General features: G+C 43.0%; 3 protein-coding genes across 3 annotated transcripts; 2 read left to right on the top strand and 1 right to left on the bottom strand.

The window, feature by feature from the left end:
* The first annotated feature begins 3,691 nt into the window (after nt 1-3,691).
* Nucleotides 3,692-4,459, top strand: LOC4325362 (uncharacterized). Its single transcript, XM_015766408.3, has one exon. It carries the CDS (start codon nt 3,744-3,746, stop codon nt 4,257-4,259), a length of 516 nt encoding a protein of 171 aa, XP_015621894.1. The 5' UTR covers nt 3,692-3,743; the 3' UTR covers nt 4,260-4,459.
* Nucleotides 4,460-6,640: 2,181 nt separating this feature from the next.
* On the top strand, nt 6,641-8,828 carry LOC4325361 (aquaporin SIP1-1-like). The gene is made up of 3 exons (NM_001406242.1): nt 6,641-7,073; nt 7,156-7,428; nt 8,349-8,828. Exons 1-3 carry the CDS (start codon nt 6,762-6,764, stop codon nt 8,502-8,504), a joined length of 741 nt encoding a protein of 246 aa, NP_001393171.1. The 5' UTR covers nt 6,641-6,761; the 3' UTR covers nt 8,505-8,828.
* A 3,711-nt stretch (nt 8,829-12,539) lies between these two features.
* LOC4325360 (uncharacterized) lies at nt 12,540-15,566 on the bottom strand. The gene is made up of 2 exons (XM_015769341.3): nt 14,193-15,566; nt 12,540-12,865 (listed from the first exon to the last, which is right to left on the bottom strand). The coding sequence occupies exons 1-2, from the start codon at nt 15,489-15,491 to the stop codon at nt 12,797-12,799; spliced, it is 1,368 nt and encodes a 455-aa protein (XP_015624827.1). The 5' UTR covers nt 15,492-15,566; the 3' UTR covers nt 12,540-12,796.
* Nucleotides 15,567-18,819: the final 3,253 nt, after the last annotated feature.

Here is an 18,819-nt window from a genome sequence, read left to right as displayed (position 1 = left end):
CGTTGGAAGAGCGAAATCCTCCTGCCCTGCTTCCCGACGGCATGAGTCGGGAGGGATCGCCGCGAGAGAAATCTACCAGCGCAGAGTTGCATTCTCCCTTTCCTCCTTTTTTTTGGGTTGGGGGTTCTCATCTAATTCAGTGCTGGATTCGATACTGCGGCTTCATCCTGATGTTAGTTTCGCCAGTGACGTACAAATCTTTACTCCCTCTGTCCCAAAAAGGCCAACTCAGATGAGAATGTGAGGTTTCTTTTTAAAACGTAGGAGTACTTCATACTTCAAGGATGATGTAAATCCCGCATCATTTCTGTTACTACTCCAGACACCCATGACAATTGACAGTAACGGAATTTAGTGTACAGTAACATAACATATGTTATTACTTTCTTGACCAGAACAACGGCGGTTGTGATACAAATTTTCAGAGCTTGAATGATGTGCACAACTCCTCCACGAGTAGACTTGACAAAGGTGCTCACATTTACAGCTAATTATTCTTTTAGTGGTAGGCGATGTACCTGTCGAGATGCCCATGATCTCAAGATATGCTGCTTCAGTTTTTCGGAGGTGTTCAAAGGGATAGAATGTGCATGTGCGTGTTTGTAGAGGTGAGTGTGCGTGTACTGTGAGCACCTGCTTTTATACTTTGTTTCTTAAAAAAAACATTGCATTGTGAATATTGGTGGATTAATATAATTTATCATTTCATTCTGTCAACTAAAACTTGATTGTTCTAGCTTCTAGGCTGGCTGTCCAATTTCTCCCCTCCAGCGAAGTTCTTTGGCTTGCAGCAGATATGGTGTGCCGTGCTGATTTGTACACTACTGCAAAGTCGCAATCTCAAATTAACGTCTTGATGTCATCAATATCAGAGCTTTTCTGGTTGGATATTAATGGATATTGTTGGGAGTTGCAGATTCTTTTCAAATTTTTTTAGAAACGAGAACTGAACAGAAAAATACTACACTGAAAGGTTGGTGCCACCAGTTTAGCAGTTTAGCCTGTCCTGTTTGATAAAAGGAATTCTTCTGACTAAGAAGTCTGAACAACCATGAACTTTCCTCTCCTTCTTGTTTTTTTTTGGGTTCTTCTCTTGTGAATCCATGAGTTTATAGGATTCTTGAAATTTCAGGTCAAAGAAGTTTGAAAGGCTTTTGTGCAGATCCATGGACCTGGTTCGCTTTGTTTGACCATCTGATTCTTTCATTTATTGGATATGCATGCAGAGACAGAATCAATTTCAAAGAGAGTGATGCAATGTACGCAGCAACTTGCCTGGAGATCTGCATGCAACATGCTGATATCAATAGTCAAATTCGGTGTTCTGAACAACTATGGCTAATTAATACTGTTACTCTATCTTGTGCAGCTGCTGCCTGCTGGTGCCCTTCACATATTCACACATGGCCTGAATCTGATTCATCTCATCAAACTCCCCTGAAGATGATGGAATTGAATTGATCCAAATCAAGCAATATCACAAAATCAGTAAGCAAATCTTGACAGATTTACAGAGTTTCTGAACAGAATAATTTCACAAAAAAGTTACATTCTGTAATAATAAAAATGTTCATTTTATGCATAATTAGTACATGTATGGCTCCAGCTACATGAATAGCTCCGGCTAAACTGCCAAATGGTAGGGTTAACCGAAGGGGTTATAGTATGCCATTTGGCAAGAGAAAGATTAGCCAGAGAATTAAGAACTGCCGCCGCATATAAACAAACATATATATTAATGAATGAGGCTTTGGTTTTATGATCAACAGCACTTTTGGTAGGATTGGTGCTAGCCAGTAGCAATCATGATCAATGTCTTGATTCCAGAGTAATGGATCTCGATTAGCAATGATAAACATCAAGACAAACCGCCAATTGTGCCTAAGCATGCGCCAAAATGTGCTTTTTGTTGTTTAACAGAAAAGATTAAAGAATACTGGAATGATAGGAATGAGCACTCCTAATAAACTTATTTCAAGCAAAGCTTACTAATTTGACCCATTGATCCATCTCGACACTCAAATTTAAGCATATGGCATCTTTACTCAATGCGAGATGAGGTCTCCTTTGGAATATATGAATATATGAATTTACATCGGCTCGATATTATTCGCACTATACAACTAAAGCCTAATATTTTTCTTGTGAAAATATGCGATAATGCATTTTTTTCACCTTTAACACTAAATTGAAAAGCTTTTTTTTGTTCCCACAGTTTTTTTAGATGGTTTTGATCCTACAGTTGGTGGCACTTCCACATCGACTACGTAGGGTCTTCGACATTATGTCAACTTCCAACATATGGGCTGTGGTCCCAATTAAATCAACCCAAAAGTATTTCCTTTTTTTTTTCTTCAAATCCTTCATAGTTTAATCTTGGATTCTGTTTGATTATAAATGTCTCCAAAACCTTCAACAATAGGTGATAAGTCTCTCTATAAAGTTTTTTAAAATTCTTCTGCTGGGGAATTTTCTTGTTTGGGGGGTAGAAATTTCTACAAAGCATCCAAGAGTAGGAAATCTGGTATATGAAGCAGATATTATAAAGATTGAAAGATTGAATTGCACATGTGAATTTGTTGCAACTTTAGAATTGGGCTCTCCACTTGTGAATTTGTGATTCACTTTACACGGCGACATGAGCCCATCACCTACCCTACTACTTCATGCGCTTACCTCTAGGAGCACTAAGGAATTTTCGATCCAGTAACACTGAAAAGAAGATATGATGTTTCTTTATAGCAGAGCATAATCTTTTTTTGACAATAATTTATCCTTGCAAAACATGACTTAAAGTCTCAAAAAGTGCAAAACTTGTTGAGCAATGGAGCATTTAAAATGTTGATGGGCATACTGAGAGTCAACGATTAGGTTGTTCTGTACAAGTTACAACTTAGGAGTATACAACAGTATCTTCAAGAGCAGGAGCAGTACAGAAATGCTTCAGGTTCAATGGACTCGACTCTATATCATTTGCTTTGAAAAAAAAAATTTGTATCATTTCGTGACTAGCAAAAGTAAACTAATGTTTATTAAAAATATGTTTATAACCTTTCAGCTGGTCTTCTTTCTTTGAATAGCTGAGGTTGTCCCGTCACTCGTTTCTTTTTTTATCCAGTAATTATTCAATATTAACAAAATCTTATGTGTCAGGATAAACACCGGAGTCCATGGGTGCATGAGTGCATGACTCTGTTCACCACGATTCAAATCTCGATGCCTCACGAATATTACGCATGGATCAGGATCCTCTGCAGCCAACTGCACCATCCTGTCAATGTGGGCCCGATGGCCTCCGGGCCCACATGTCAGTACAAAGGCACGGTACAGTGACTACGGAGGATCTCAATCCTACTACGCATATATAGGTGGGTTTTTAACTATATTTTGATAAAATCATAGATGTAGATTTTAATGTGATCTGAGATGTGTAATAGTGTACGTGTGTCTGCCATGTAATCGAAAAGAAGAATATTTGTGAGGGAATATGAACCATTTCTAAGGTTAAAAGGGAAAATCTTTTGGTGTGAGAAAATACCCTCCAATTATGTACTCAACAAGGAGGGAAAAATATTAGTAGATAAAATAAATCCCCTTTGATTTGGTTAACAAAAATGGTTTTTTTTCCCAACAAAGCAAAGGAAAAACCACCCTCCCCCCTACAAATACACGACCGCGACGCCACTCCTCCCTTCTTCTTCTTCTTCTCCCTCACATTCTCTCACACTCCGATCGCTCTCGCCATGGACGCCGTCGGCGGCGGCGGCTACAGCCCGCGCTTCCAGCGCCAGGCCTCCTGCTCCTGCGCCCCCTCCATCTCCATGTCCCGCCGCTACGTCCGCGGCGGCTTCGACCTCGCGGGCGACTACGACGACGACGACGAGGAGGAGTACGGCTACCTCGGCGCCGGGGTGTTCGACGGTGTCCACCACGCCGACGGGAAGCCCGGCGCGGCGTCCCGCGGCGCGGGGGCTCCTGCGTCGGCGTCGGCGTCGTCGGGGCGCGGGTGCGGGACGAGGCTGAAGGGCCTGTGGCGGCGGATCCTGCGGGAGAACAAGAAGCGGATCCTGCTCTGCGCCACCGGCTGCGTTCCGGCGTCGTCGTCGGCGGCGGCGGCGGCGAGGGTGCCCTACGACGCCTACAGCTACGCGCAGAACTTCGACGACGGCGCGGCGTGGGTGGAGCCGGAGAACCTCTCGCGCTCCTTCTCCGCGCGCTTCGCCGTCCCGTCGAGGGTGCTGCAGCGGGTCGCCGTGTAGACGACGACGACGGCGACGGCAGCGGCGGCGGCGGCGGCGGCGGCGATCGTCGGAGAGAAAACCGGTGGCTTTCTCGTTCTTGATTTTCTTTTTCTCTCAATTTCTCTCCTTTTCTTCTCCTCCTCCTCCTCCTCCCAATTTTGGAGTCAAAAATTGTGAGAAATCATATCTGTCCCCATCTGTAAATGTCAACTCTTCCATGCATGATTCCCCGCAAAAAAAAAAAAAAAACTCTTCCATGCATGATCAGTAATTGCAGCAAAATTTATGAACATCTGCCAAATTTTGCACATACCAGCTATTAAAGCGTCTGTGTAGATATGTATGATCAGAGGCAAGCTTTAAATTTATTTGACAGCAGTAGACAGCATTTCCTAAATAACGTCAAAAATATATTTTTATAAACATGAGGATTAGTTTGCTAAGATCATCTGATTAGTTTGATGCACTAACATTTATTACCAGAAGATGGTTACTATCAGTTTTGCGTCTTCTTTAGTTTTTTTTTTTCAACGAGCTCGTCCAATTCAAAGTGAGCACATAATAATTTGCAATAAATAATGCAAGTTATTAGGTATAATAACCCAGCTTGGTCAAACATGTTTCTTGTAGATTAGGTGATGTGCCCTTGCATGTGAAGTTGATTGGACTACTCCCCTTTTCATTTTTCAATGTACCAAAATGCTTGCGAAATCGACCATATAAACTACTAGTATTTCATCAAGAGGCTGATAGTGAGGTATCCAATTTTTTTTTTAGAAATAACCTTTCACATGATCGAATACTCCATATTTCGTAAGGAGGCTGATAGTGAGATATATCTAACATTTTTTCCTGAAATAATTTTCACAGTGATCGAATACTGACAGTAGAAGCGATCCGAGCCATTGATTTGGCATGAAAAGAAACACATACTTTTCATTGGTCGAACTCTTGTTTAATTTCCCAGAAATCAGGTTGTAAATTAGTAAAAGAAGATAACAAATCTGATAAAAACAAATTTCGCAGAAATCGTTGACAAAAATGATACTATCAACTTGCGTATGAAAGATGAGGCTGGCATCACACTATAATTGCTGCCCAACCGATTGTTTGAAAGAGAAAGGTCCCAAAAAAATATATTCTTGGGGAAGCCATCTTGGTGTGCCCAAAATCAAATGCCTGTCATCTTAAAGAAAAGGCAAAGGAAGGAATCTTCAGCCTTCTGATCTTTTGCGGTTCTTTTCGTATGCTCATCATCTTGGTATGTTGGTACCATTAATTCTTCTTTTTTTTTCTTCTTGAAGAGTTATAAATTGGTATTTTGTTTTTGTTTCTTTGCAAGTTGGTCGATCATGCGTTGAGCATAATATAATTGATGAGAAAATAGCCATATATACAATCCCCAAAAATTCACCTATTCAGACTGTTGTGATCATGCTTGGTGATGTCAATAATCACATCGATCACTTGCCTATTTTTCAGCCAAAACCTATCACAATTGGCCACTAGACCAGTCGTGTGCTACAATTTGCTATGGTACTATTTGGTTAGGAACTTGGTATGGTAGGGAGTTGTTGTATTGTGAGCCAAAAGGTGTGTATTGCAGCTCTCAACCATACACCCTCATCCGTCTTAGAAAAAAAAAAAGCTCGAAGTTGTTTTTTTCTAGGACGGCTCTCCGGTCTATAATACTTGACACTTAGAATCAATGGTTGTTGTCCAACATCAAATATTACTGATCGGAGGAAGTAATAGCTAATGATTTTGGACATGGTGAGTGAAGTTATGAATCCACAACTCTGCCATCACCTCAATTGGTAGTTCGGTGCTTATCTAAAGATCGCTTTTTCTTGGTTTCATAATGACTACTACTCCATGTATTCATTGAGCCCACTATGTATCTCCATTGAGCCGAAAATGTTTGATATGGGCTTGAGCCCACTCTCGCTAACTCACAAGCACAATCCTAACACATTCTCATAAACACTTTTCACTCCGTCCAAAAAATACTCAACATAGGTTAATGAATCTGGGCAAAGAGTTGTCCAGATTTATTGTACTAGAAGGGATCAAATCCCCTCTTAGATTAAGTTTTTCTTTTGACGGAGAGAGCACACAAGAGCTCGAGCCTACACTGTTCGGCTCGATCGAGCCGAGGAAATGTCAATACTATTTTAAAAAACCCAACGTTTTACCTCGTATATGAGTTCACATTTTACAACTGATGATTGACTTATTATGCTATAATAATATGCTGAATGAATGAATTTATTTTTTCTCTTCTACTTCCAAGAAAATCCGTTGCCAAGCACCTTCTTTTTCCTAGTTTTCGATAATAAAATGATAAGCACAAAAATATTCGAGTAGTTTTTATTTTATTTTTTTAGCTGAAAAAAGGGGTAGGTGGTTAGGAGCGTAGCTATATCGATAGAAAGGCGCCGCGCGTGCTCCTCCTCCTCCTCCTCCGATTCCAATCCAATCCAATCCGATTCAGAAGTAGAGCGAGCGGCGGCTGCGGCGATGGCGGTGGCGGCGGTGCGGGCGGCGGCGGCGGACGCGGCGGTGACGTTCCTGTGGGTGCTGTGCGTGTCGACGCTGGGGGCGTCGACGGCGGCGGTGACGTCGTACCTCCGCATCCACGAGGGGATCCACTACGCGCTCCTCGTCACCGTCTCCCTCCTCTCCGTGCTCCTCTTCGCCTTCAACCTCCTCTGCGACGCCCTCGGCGGCGCCAGCTTCAACCCCACCGCCCTCGCCGCCTTCCACGCCGCCGGCCTCTCCTCCCCCCGCCACTCCTCCCTCTTCCCCCTCGCCCTCCGCTTCCCCGCCCAGGTATAAACTACTCAGTCTCCTCCCAATCCCCCTCGCTTTCTTCTCCTTCGATTGCTGATGAGAATTTGGTTTGGCTTGGCAGGCCGCGGGTGCGGTGGGTGGGGCGATGGCGATCTCGGAGCTGATGCCGGAGCAGTACAAGCACATGCTCGGGGGGCCATCGCTCAAGGTGGATCTCCACACGGGTGCCGCCGCCGAGCTGGTGCTCACCTTCGTCATCACCTTGGCCGTGCTCTGGATCATCGTCAAGGGGCCCCGTAATCCCATCGTCAAGACCTGGATGCTCTCCATCTCCACCGTTTGCCTCGTCCTCACCGGCGCTGCCTACACTGGCCCATCCATGAACCCTGCCAATGTGAGATTTCGGTTCTTCCTTTAGGTTTTTTTCTAGTTACTGATCTTGGTATATTATTATTATCAAAATATATCAACATCAATTGCTCTCACTTGCACGACGCTACTATTATGCAATTGGTTTTTCAAGACAACATGGAGCTAAGGATTAATTCGGCACGATGCTTACTACTATGCAATTGGTTTTTCAAGACAACACGGAGCTAGGATTAATTCAGGAGCACCCGCGATAGTTTGGTAGCTTGTTGATGAATTAATAGGAAACGGAGTCCCAAGTCATTTGTGCCAAAAACCTGAGTGATAAAAATGTTGATCGTGCATTATCTATCCCCTTTTATGGTGCTTATCAAACACGCCGTCAGGCTAAGCTCTTTTTATTTATGTTTTTTTTGCTCTTGTTTTAAATTACTAAGCAACAGGTCAAATGAAGCAACTAAATAGATGTAATTTTCAAAAAGTTCCACTCTTTCCTTAAATCTCCTTCATCAGGAAGGAGTCAGTATTATTATTGGACGTCCACAGTTTTGGTTGGAGTGTACACAATAGGCATAAAACCGTTGCCAGTGATCTCATTAATTAAAAACCTTGCGTGTTTATGAGGAAAAACTATGGAAAAATAGTGCCTGATTATACTTATATTCTGCAGAGGGTAACTCAGTTAATTTCTATTTGGTCACTCCTGTCCACTTCAATTAGGTAATTTAGTGGAAATTCCTTGTATACCTCTGAAATCGAGATCTTTGCAGAGTTGAGAATGCATTGCAAATTGTTCCTGTAATTTGAATTCATGCTACTGTATTCCATTTATACATCCAGTAGGATCTGATGTTAAGTTGCCGCTCTTCTCATTTGCCCTTTTTGGCTACTGTTCCTTGTTTTCTGGTAACTAATCTTGGTTAAATATTATCTACAATTCCACAGGCGTTTGGCTGGGCATATGTGAACAATCGCCACAACACATGGGAGCAATTCTACGTCTACTGGATATGCCCTTTTGTTGGCGCTGTTCTTGCTGCCTGGGTCTTCAGGGCCGTGTTCCCACCACCGGCACCTAAACCTAAGGCCAAGAAAGCATGAGGAAATCAAGCACAAACTTCAACTCAGGAGTTGGTACAGATGTTGGGTTTGAAGAACCCAACATTATTTATTAGCTAGAATGGTACAAGGAATAATCCTTTCCACCATATTTAATTCAAAGTAATTTAGGTAATTAGCTTCGGAACACTGACAAACCCAAGAGCATGCACATTAATTTGATTGGACGACCTGAATGTAATTTCAATCATTCATTGGTCTTGTTTGCTCTTGAACTGGTGGATGGTATGAATGGATATTATAAATTTATCAGTAATTAGTTTGTGTGTTCTTGTATTCTCTACAGTTCAAGGTATCAGTACTTGCTCAATCTCTCTCACTAGCACTGAGCTTGGTTTCCTTTTCGAAGAATAACTGGAGATTATTCTTGATGATATTTACCTAGAGACACCAAGTGTCAGTGCTATGCTTGTCTTCTAGAATACCTAGAATCCGAATGGCGAATGATTATGTGTTGCTAAGAAAATTTGTCTATGTAATTTACAGATTATCATAATGCCCATATGTGTATTTTGTAAATCTTTTCAACACGGACGGACACTTGGCCAGTGCACTCTTCAAATTTTCAGACCAGCTGCAGCCTACGAGTGTAATAACCATAATGAGATTTTAAAAAATCGATTGATTATGTTAGCCTGTAAGTATGTAAGTACTACTCCATTATTGAAATAAACATGTATGATGCATGTTCACAACCACTTCTATTAGAAGCTAAACAAAAGACTTGCATACTTGCTGGGAAGCTAGATTGAAGCACCATGTCACTAGCTTTGCCATGATCCATGATAGTACATTAGTACTGCACTACTGCCAGTTGACTGGAATGCATGTGGCACCAGTGATTAGAAAGAAACAAGTAGGAAATGCAGTGCATCTCTGTCACTAGGGAGGCATTGATTTGAGCTTTGAGGAGGATAATGTGCATGATTAGTTTAGTGGCTGGTCACTGGTCTGTCAGGCTGTCACATGGGGGCCACTTTCTGTTATTAGACTTTTGATTGTTTTGCATCAGAGTTGTGGTGGTGCCACCCATGATACCCTTTGGATCCAAGTATCCATGTCATTTCCAACTATCTGCTACTTTTTTCTATGTATATTTTTTTCTTCATCAACTAACTAATGCACCAATATGATCAGTTGCTAGCTTGATCTAGCAAGTAGAGGCACGGATTGAAATACAAAGCATATTTAACAAATTTCATTTTCTTTTCTGGAAGTTATATGTAAGAGTTTCGTGAAAAAAAAAAGTGGAAAGATTCGTGCGGTTTTTAAAATCTGCAAATTATGTTTTCATCCACGATGCTAGCTTGTCTTGGGTAAAGATACCATACCATATCATATATTCAACTTATGTTCCAAAAAGCTCCAATCCGGTCGTTCTGTATGAAGGCCCTAATTTAATGGAGGTTTGAGAATCTTGGCGTTTGGCCGGCTAATCCTGACGAAGTGTCGTCAAACCAGCGAGGAGGATGCAATTTGGATTAGCATTTAAGTAATGTTTCTGAAGGCGTGCTGCTGGAAGTGTGTGCTCACAGGTTGTGATCTAGCTTCTCTCATGTGATCATGTGAGAAGGCTGTAATCAATGGATCTCTGAATCATCATCATCATCATCTGCTGCTGCTAATGCTGCTTTGGATACCTTAAACTTGCTGGCTTTGCTTACTCGTGGGCAAGCAGGCAAGTGGCCTCTCTCTGCACGTTAATTCTCAATCATTTGGCAGCGGCATGTAGACTTGATTTGATCAGTTATAATCTAGTCTTCAGAGATGAGCACTTTTTTGTTGAACGAATCAGCAATCTCCTGAACAACTACACACATAACAAATAAGTTCTTTGACTGATGAGCTGAACCACACTTGCATGTACTCTGTTCTTTGTTTGTTTGTTTTTTTTAAAAAAATAAAAGTTATCTATTCATTTTTAGCATACTCTTTTTTTTAGAGGATTTTTAGCATACTCATGTGACAGCTGAACTGGAATTATTCTTCAACCCTTTTACCACCGCTTAAAGTTTCTGCTAATTTAGATGCAAACGAGTTACACTCACAACGCACACACACTCACCCCTATAAATGCACGCACGTAAACCCAACCCGCATCTTTGAAGACTGGGCCGGCAAATCTTGGAGATTGACGAAGTCGTGGCGCCCATCTTCGAAGACTAGGTTGGCAAATCCTGGAGATTGACGAATTTGTGGCGCCTCGCTGTCGACGGGTACATCGCCTACCACTGAAAGCACAAAGCCGTTAAATTCTGGAAAATTCGCTCTCATAGGGAGTTGAACTTAGGACCTAAGATACTACTTAGACTCTTGTAACCACTAGGCTACTGGCCTTTTCGCGCTGTAGATTCCAGTTCTGATTATGCATTGTTCAGAGATCAAGTGCAGATAACCCAATCACTACCTTTCTGAATGAAATCTAATCCAAATAGTGAAAGCTAAATCTGTTATGTCTGAACAGTTCTGAAAAGCTGGACCAGTCGAAGAGCTTCATTGATAGCCATAGATACAGCTCTGATCTGAGAGCATTTAGCCAGCTTAAGCTTGATCATTTGCTTCTCCGGGACCAAATTGATTGACAGGCTGAATTAGTCCCGGTCCCAAGCATGGCAGATGCATTTGTCCGTGGCATCTGAATCTCCTGGAGCCGACATGGAGGTTGCCTTTGTAGCAGAGATCATCTCAGTCACCAGCTAGATGATTTGTCGTGGATTATTATTGGCTTCACGTTTCAAAATAATATGATTTCTCAAAAAGTTTTTTTTTTCTGTTGTATTGTTTATTTCTTTAGATCACTGGGTCACTGGATAAGATATTTAATTTTGTTTGGTAAGATAAGATATTTAGCTGTTTACCACTCCTGCATGTGGCAATTAACTATTTGTCACTTGGATCTACATATCTTATACGTATAAAGGTCCACGCGTCATTGAGATATAAGTGATAAATAATTAAACTCCAGTGGCAAACAGTTAAATGCCCAAGATAAGATGCTACTACTATGCAATTGGTTTTTCAAGACAACATGGAGCTAGGATTAATTCGGCATGATGCTTACTAGTTCTATGCAATTGGTTTTTCAAGACAACATGGAGCTAGGATTAATTCAGGAGCACCCGCGATAGTTTGGTAGCTTGTTGATGAGTAGGAAACGGAGTCCCAAGTCATTTGGGCTGAAAACCTGAGCAATAAAAATGTTGATCATGCATTACCCATCCCCTTTTACATGTTCATCTATTTATGGTGCTTTACCAAACATGCTGCCAGGCTAAGCTCTTTTTATTTATGTTTTCTTTGCCCTTGTTTCAAAGTACTAAGCAACAGGTCAAATGAAGCAACTAAATAGGTGTAATTTTCATAAAGTTCCACTATTTCCTTAAATCTCCTTCATCAGGAAGGAGCCAGTATTATTATTGGACGTCCACAGTTTTGGTTGGAGTGTACACGATAAGCATAAAACCCTTGCCAGTGATCTCATTATTTCAAAACCTAGCTTGTTGTTTATGGGGAAAAACTATGGAAAAACAGTGCCTGGTTATACTTATATTCTGCAGAGGGTAACTCAGTTAATTTCTATTTGGTCACTCCTGTCCACTTCAATTAGGTAATTTAGTGGAAATTCCTTGTATACCTCTGAAATCGACATCTTTGCAGAGTTTAGAATGCATCGCAAACTGTTCCTGTAATTTGAATTCATGCTACTGTATTCCATTTATACATTCAGTAAGATCTGATGTAAGTTGCGGCTCTTCTCATTTGCCCCTTTTGGCTACTGTTCCTTGTTTTCTGGTAACTAATCTTGGTTAAATATTATCTACATTTCCATAGGCGTTTGGCTGGGCATATGTGAACAATCGCCACAACACATGGGAGCAATTCTACGTCTACTGGATATGCCCTTTTGTTGGTGCTGTTCTTGCTGCCTGGGTCTTCAGGGCCGTGTTCCCACCACCGGCCCCTAAACCTAAGGCCAAGAAAGCATGATGAAATCAAGCACAAACTTCAACTCAGGAGTTGGTACAATGTTGGATTTGAAGAGCCCAACACTATTAGTAGTATGACATAAATCCACGATGATTACACATACATACTGGTTACCATTCAGTTTAACTGCTAGGCTTAGTCATTAAAATAAGGTCTGGTAGTGACAAAATAAGCTCTGATGGTTAACCTAAACACATTTGACCTTACATCTCACAGTCACAGGATGTAAGCTAAAAAAAGCGATATGTTATGTGCATGATAAATAGCAGAAATATACTACATATCATTCAGTAGTACTCCATCTGCTTGCGCTTCCCCTTGGCGCTTGCTCCTACCTTGCCTGCTTCTTCAGCTCTCTACCAAAACAAAAATAAAGATGACTGTCAAAACAGTATGGTTTAAATCTGATCCCGTTGTTGTATATGCCCCAAATTAAGCTTGAACAATAAACTTTGAACATTTAAAAAGAGGGAAAGTGTGCACTCAGCAGTACTTCAAGGCATGTAGCTAATGAGGTTAGTGGCCATGGCATCAATGTAGTTAAAGGTAAATGTACAAAGGTTGCTACTGTTGCCAGCATCAGTTAAGATTCACGTTGCACTTCAGCATGCTGCATCTTTTAGAATCAACTTAGGCTTGTACCAATAATGTATTCGGTAATTGTTTTCAAGAACTCCCTATATTCATTCATTAGGCAATATAATTCACTCAGGTTTATATTGGAGAAAAAGACTCTCAAACTAATACCCAAGCTTAGGCTCTGCATAAATTTGTGCCTCTTCGAATAAACTTAGCTCATACCAATTCTTAATTTGAAAATTACTACTATCAAAGTTCAACATGAGCCAGGTAATTTTCAGTGGTTAAGACAAGAGAAGGAAGTTTGTATTGGATAAGTGAAACCAACTATGAAAAAATTCTACACTAAAGAGAACACAACATCAACCATGTGTCAACAAATCATTCGGAAATTGATTTCAAAACCTCTACAATCATTAATTAAGTAATTAATTAGACAATTCACTCAGGTTTGTATTGAAGAAGTGAAACTTAGCAAGCATTCCGCAAACTGGATATCTTAAGCTTGTCCCATATAGGAATAGTACATTGAAAGCATCATAGCGTATGGCTATAAAGTAAGAAAAAATCGATTAAAATAAGTATTGTGGCAAAACAGTAAGCCATAAATGCAAATGTGAGAATTAATAAGGGTATTGTACTTTTTGTCGACATAACAACAAAATGCTACGGAAGTTGCTGATTTTTTTAAAATTTCAGTTTAAATTTGAGCCTCTGCATAGTGCACACTCTACTAAATCATTGAATAGACTTAGGCTGATACCGATTCTTAATTTGAAAATTACTACTAGCAAAGTTCAACATGAGCCTTGTACTGCTCATTGGTTCCTGATGAGAAGACCGGAAGAGGGAAGCTGGCACACATATGACACACTAAACTGTGTTCAATACCTCAACATAAATGGCTGGCCAAATTAAGATGTCAATATTTTTTAATTAGTTGTGCAAGTGAAACTAACTTGATGTGACAAATATAAGCGTCCACATATCACTTACGTCTAAAACAAACAAGTATAGAACAGTAAAACAGTTAGGATATGAAGCTAGAAGTACACTGGGTGGCGCTGAGGGTAAGTAGCATGCAGTAGCAAGTAAACTAAGTACCTGGTGGTCCTGTAGGTATGCAGTGAAGTCAGTGGCAATGAGATTGGGTATAAGCCACTGCAATTCACCATGTTGAGATATCTTTGTGGAGGACAGGACCTTGTTTCGCCGAATGTCGAAGCGGATCATATAATTGGCAATGGGCACCAGGTCATCATCGACAACGACGATCCCAAATTCATCAACTTGTGCAGGTACCTGCTCGATGACATTCAGAATGGTATACATTACCCCATCTTGGGTCAGGCTGAGGACAGGGGAAACTGGTACAACACATGGCAACCCCATTTGCTTGAAGCTCTCACTTGCCCACATCTCTTCCACAGATAAGGACCTGCTATCCTCCTTCCACTCCTTGAAATCAGGGGACAGAACCCATGTCTTGAGCATCACCTCATTGGGGGGGCAATGAATATCTTCCAAGCCAACCAAGGCGACAAACTTGACGGCGCCAGAGACGCAGGCCATGGAACGCCGGGCTAGTGGCATCATCTGATGGCGGAGCCTGTGATGGACATCGATGCAATACCCAGTGGGCAACGGAATGAACCCCAACTTGGGGCCATCCGGTGCCAAGATGCGGTCGCAGAACAAGATGCCCTGTAGGAGATCAACCCAGCAGATGCGGCCGCTGTCCAGGGAGAAGGCGAGGTCGATCTGGAACAAGTGTTTTGGACCACATAGATGTGCAGGGAGAGGGAGGCGGGGAATGGAGGACTTGACCCACTCGCCGCCGCTCTTCTTCATGGTCAGCGATGACCATGCGAAGATGGTGGCTTCGGGGAGGCCCAGGCCGGAGTTGGTGACGATATCGGCGAGGATGTAATCATCGGCAGAGCGGGAGGCGTCGACGAGGACGGCGGTGCGGCCGAGGTGTAGCAAGGTGGGGAAGCGAGGCGAGTCGGGCAGCGGGGGGATGGCGGTGAGGGCGTTGGTGGGGGCGTCGTAGAGGAGGTAGCATCCCCCGAGGTCATCGGAGCAGCCTGGTCGGTAGAAGCCGGCGTAGATGACGACGATGCCCTTGTGGGTGCTGGCGATGTCGCCGTCGCGGATGGATCCCAGCTGCTGCGCGTGCGCGGGCGTCGGCGACATCATCCGCAGGGAGCTCACTTGCGGAGGATCGGCGAGGAAGGGATGGGGTTCCATCGCCTCCATCGCCTCTCGCCGACTCAGCAGCCGCGCTCTGCTCCATCCGATGACTATGCCTGCGGCATCTTTCCATGTGCCGTCGGGTAACTCGCGTCCTCCGAAAAACACTACTCTCTCCAGCAACACATAGGGAGGCCTAGGGTTTGCCATGGTTGCTGCTGCTAGCTAGGGTTTGGTCCAACAAGAAGAAGATTGCCACCAGCGGCAATGGACTGGTGGGAGAACGGGGAAAACCCTCTCTCGGTCTCGGCCAAGAGACACAGACGGACGGACGGAGATCTGACTGAGTCGGAGACGCGGATCGCGCCGTTGCTGGGGCTGGACGGTTAGATGTGCTACTCCTCTGCTCCCAACAAAAGACACGCAAAAAGGTCTTCCTTCGTGGACCAGGTGCAGCGTGAACCGACCTCCTCCTTATTTTTCTTCTCTAGTTCAACAATTTATTTATTTATTATTATTATTATTACTCATTAACTAAAAATGCATGTTCAGGTAAAGGCTATTTTAATCAATTATTGTTAGATTTTTTTAATCTAAAAAGTATATGGGATTTTTATTTTGATACTATTGATATATAATTTTGGACTCTTATTGGGATGATGGCCATATTTAGAAAAAAATATGGCTTGCCATCTCTGGGATTGAGGATAAATACTCGCCATTCCATGCTCCACTAGATCAATATGGCGTGGAGTTCACCGGTGCAAGCAAGGCCTGATTAACACTAGTAGGGTCTAACTCTTCACGATACATACCGATAGCTGGGTCTACTAAGTTTTTCTTAAAAATAATACGATGGTTTAGGCCAGTGATCTTGTTCCATCCAAGCTTTGCCCCAGGGAAAAATGTATCTGTGGGGTAGTTAAAGCTCTTCCAAAAAAACTTCTAAAGAGCTTGAGGGGTTTGTTAGGATGAGATTTCCACTATTTAAGAGCATAACAATGGTGTTGTTTGTGGTGATGTTAGCTTGGGTAGTCCAAAGGACGGCACTGGTTGAGCGGTTTAAGATGGCAAGATTTCCATTACGGAAGATTGTTAGCTCCAATGATGCGGGATCATCAATCGGCTTATCCCTATTTGCAACCCATGCAGAAGTTTTTTGGCAACCTGATTGAACCATATTCCTTAGGCTGTGTTTAGTTCAGCGCGAAGTTTGGATTTTGGTTGAAATTGAAGATGATGTGACTGAAAAGTTGTGTGTGTATGACAGGTTGATATGATGAAAAAGGACTAAAGTTTGGATCCAAACTTTGGATCCAAACTTTGGAACTAAACACAGCTTTAGTACCACTTGTTAGTTTTTCCAGACGCTTTTGTACCTGTGTTGAAGAAGCCGAGTGCGTACCTTGCATTTTTTGAGACAAGCTTGTCATCGTTGGCCAACGTTTGGCCAGCTGAGATGGTGTCCGTCGTGGCAGAACGTATCCAAAGATTCGATCTGATTTGAACTTGCTGCGATGCTACGAAAATGAGGAGAGCCATGGTGAAACTGTAGGATAGGTGGTCACTGCTCTTCACTTCTTCTTGCATTTTTATAGAAGGTAAATGAGGCCCATAGGGAATAACAAGTTAACAACGAATAGGCCTTGTTTAGTTGGCTAAAAGAAAATTTTTGGATGTCACATCGGACGTTTAACCGGATATCGGAAAGAGTTTTCGGGCACGAATAAAAATAACTAATTTTATAACTCATCAGGAAACCGCGAGATGAATCTTTTGAGCCTAATTAATCTATCATTAACACATGTGGGTTACTATAGCACTTTTTGGCTAATCATGAACTAATTAGTCTCAAAAGATTCGTCTCGCGATTTTCCTCCTAACTGTGCAATTAGTTTTTATTTTTATCTATATTTAATGCTCCATGCACGTATCCAACGATTTGATCTGATTTTTTGGAAAACATTTTAGGGAACGGGCCTTACTAATGTTGGAGGGCAAAATGGTACAGTGATGTCCATCAGTGTCAGTCACTGATCAGGCAGCCAATCCACACGATGCCCCACCAATCAATACGCCTGCACCATTTTATGACCAGGAATAAATGGGACCTGACCAGGGTTCAACTTACCGTTCATAACCGCACCGCACGGTTACCGCGGTTACCGATCTTACCGCGAGGTACAACCGCACGGTTACTGTGGTTACCGGCCTTACCGCGAGGTACAGTAATAGAAAAACCGCGGTAACCTCCTTAAATTCATATAAATTTAAAAAATAATTCAAATTTTTGATAAATTTTACACGGTTTCATACGGTTTTCACGATTACCGCGCAGTAACCGTGCTTATCGCCGGGGCGCGGTAACCCCGTCCTCTGCGGTTTGGGAAACGCTGGACCTGACCGCATGCCGTGGAAACTGAAAACAGACTTCTACCATTCTACCTACTCTCAACACGCAAAACGAGAAGTTTTATCCCTTTAATACCCTTTACCTATCTATCACTCTTACTATTTTTTTCAATAATTAAGGGTTTTTTTAGTCATTCTTACTCTCTACTAATTCCACCTCAGGATGCTAGGAATGAATTTTTTTTTGGACGGAGGGAGTAGTAAGGGGTGTGTTTGGTTGGGAGGTTTTGGGTGAACGGGAGATGGCGGCCCATTTTTTTTTTGCCTGTTTGGTTGGTGGGCGGAAGTGGGATTGGGCGGCCCAAAGAGGAATATACCTCGCAGATGCCGGATGCAACCGCCCGAGCGGCCGGGCGAGCAGGGCGAGCGCCCGAGGTCGGGTCGCTTCACCGCGCATCAGCGACAGCCACAGGTCAAGAGGCGAGAGCGCGGCGACGGAAGGCGAGGTCGGCGGCGGCGGCTGCAGCGGCGGAAGGCGGGGATGAGCGAGGTCGGCGGCGGCGCGAGATGCGGGCGGAGGCGGCGGAAGGCGAGGTTGCAGCGGCGGCGGGGAGGGCCGAGGTCGGCGGCGGTTGCGGCGGCGGAAGGCGAGGTCGGCGGCGGCTGCCGCGGGGAGGGGCGAGGTCAACGGCGGCGCGAGATGCGGGCGAAGGCGGCGGAAGGGGAGGTTGCAGCGGCGGTGGGGAGGGTCGAGGTCGGCGGCGGCTGCAGCGGCGGGGATGGGCGAGGTCGGCGGCGGCGTGAGATGCGGGCGGAGGCGGCGGAAGGCGAGGTTGCGGCGGCGGCGGGGAGGGTCGAGGTCGGCGGCAGCGGGGGGGAGGGATGAGGTTGGCGGCGGCGGCGAGGAGGGGCGAGGTCTGCAACGTCGGAGAGGCAGAGCCACGGCGGCGGATGCGAGGCATTTTTTTTCTTTTTCTTTTTTCTCATTTTCTTTTTTTTTCTCTATATGTGTATTTGTAGTATATATATATATATATATATATATATATATATATATATATATATATATATATATATATATATATATATATATATATATATATATATATATATATATATATATATATATATATATATATATATATATATATATATATAATTTGTGATTTGTTTGGGAATTTGTGAT

The sequence above is a fragment of the Oryza sativa genome, chromosome 1 (assembly GCF_034140825.1).
Source record: "Oryza sativa Japonica Group chromosome 1, ASM3414082v1".
NCBI classification, from domain to species: Eukaryota; Viridiplantae; Streptophyta; class Magnoliopsida; order Poales; family Poaceae; genus Oryza; species Oryza sativa.
This window is presented reverse-complemented; position numbering and strand designations above follow the sequence as displayed.

Excerpts from the sequence above, each read along its gene's own strand:
- LOC4325361 (NM_001406242.1), top strand. The coding sequence starts at position 6,762 with ATGGCGGTGGCGGCGGTGCGGGCGGCGGCGGCGGACGCGGCGGTGACG. Across the intron at positions 7,074-7,155 it reads CCCTCCGCTTCCCCGCCCAG|GCCGCGGGTGCGGTGGGTGG; the intron begins GTATAAACTACT and ends TTGGCTTGGCAG. Across the intron at positions 7,429-8,348 it reads CATCCATGAACCCTGCCAAT|GCGTTTGGCTGGGCATATGT; the intron begins GTGAGATTTCGG and ends ACAATTCCACAG.
- LOC4325360 (XM_015769341.3), bottom strand. The coding sequence starts at position 15,491 with ATGGCAAACCCTAGGCCTCCCTATGTGTTGCTGGAGAGAGTAGTGTTT. Across the intron at positions 12,866-14,192 it reads CATACCTACAGGACCACCAG|AGAGCTGAAGAAGCAGGCAA; the intron begins GTACTTAGTTTA and ends TTGTTTTGGTAG.
- LOC4325362 (XM_015766408.3), top strand. The coding sequence starts at position 3,744 with ATGGACGCCGTCGGCGGCGGCGGCTACAGCCCGCGCTTCCAGCGCCAG.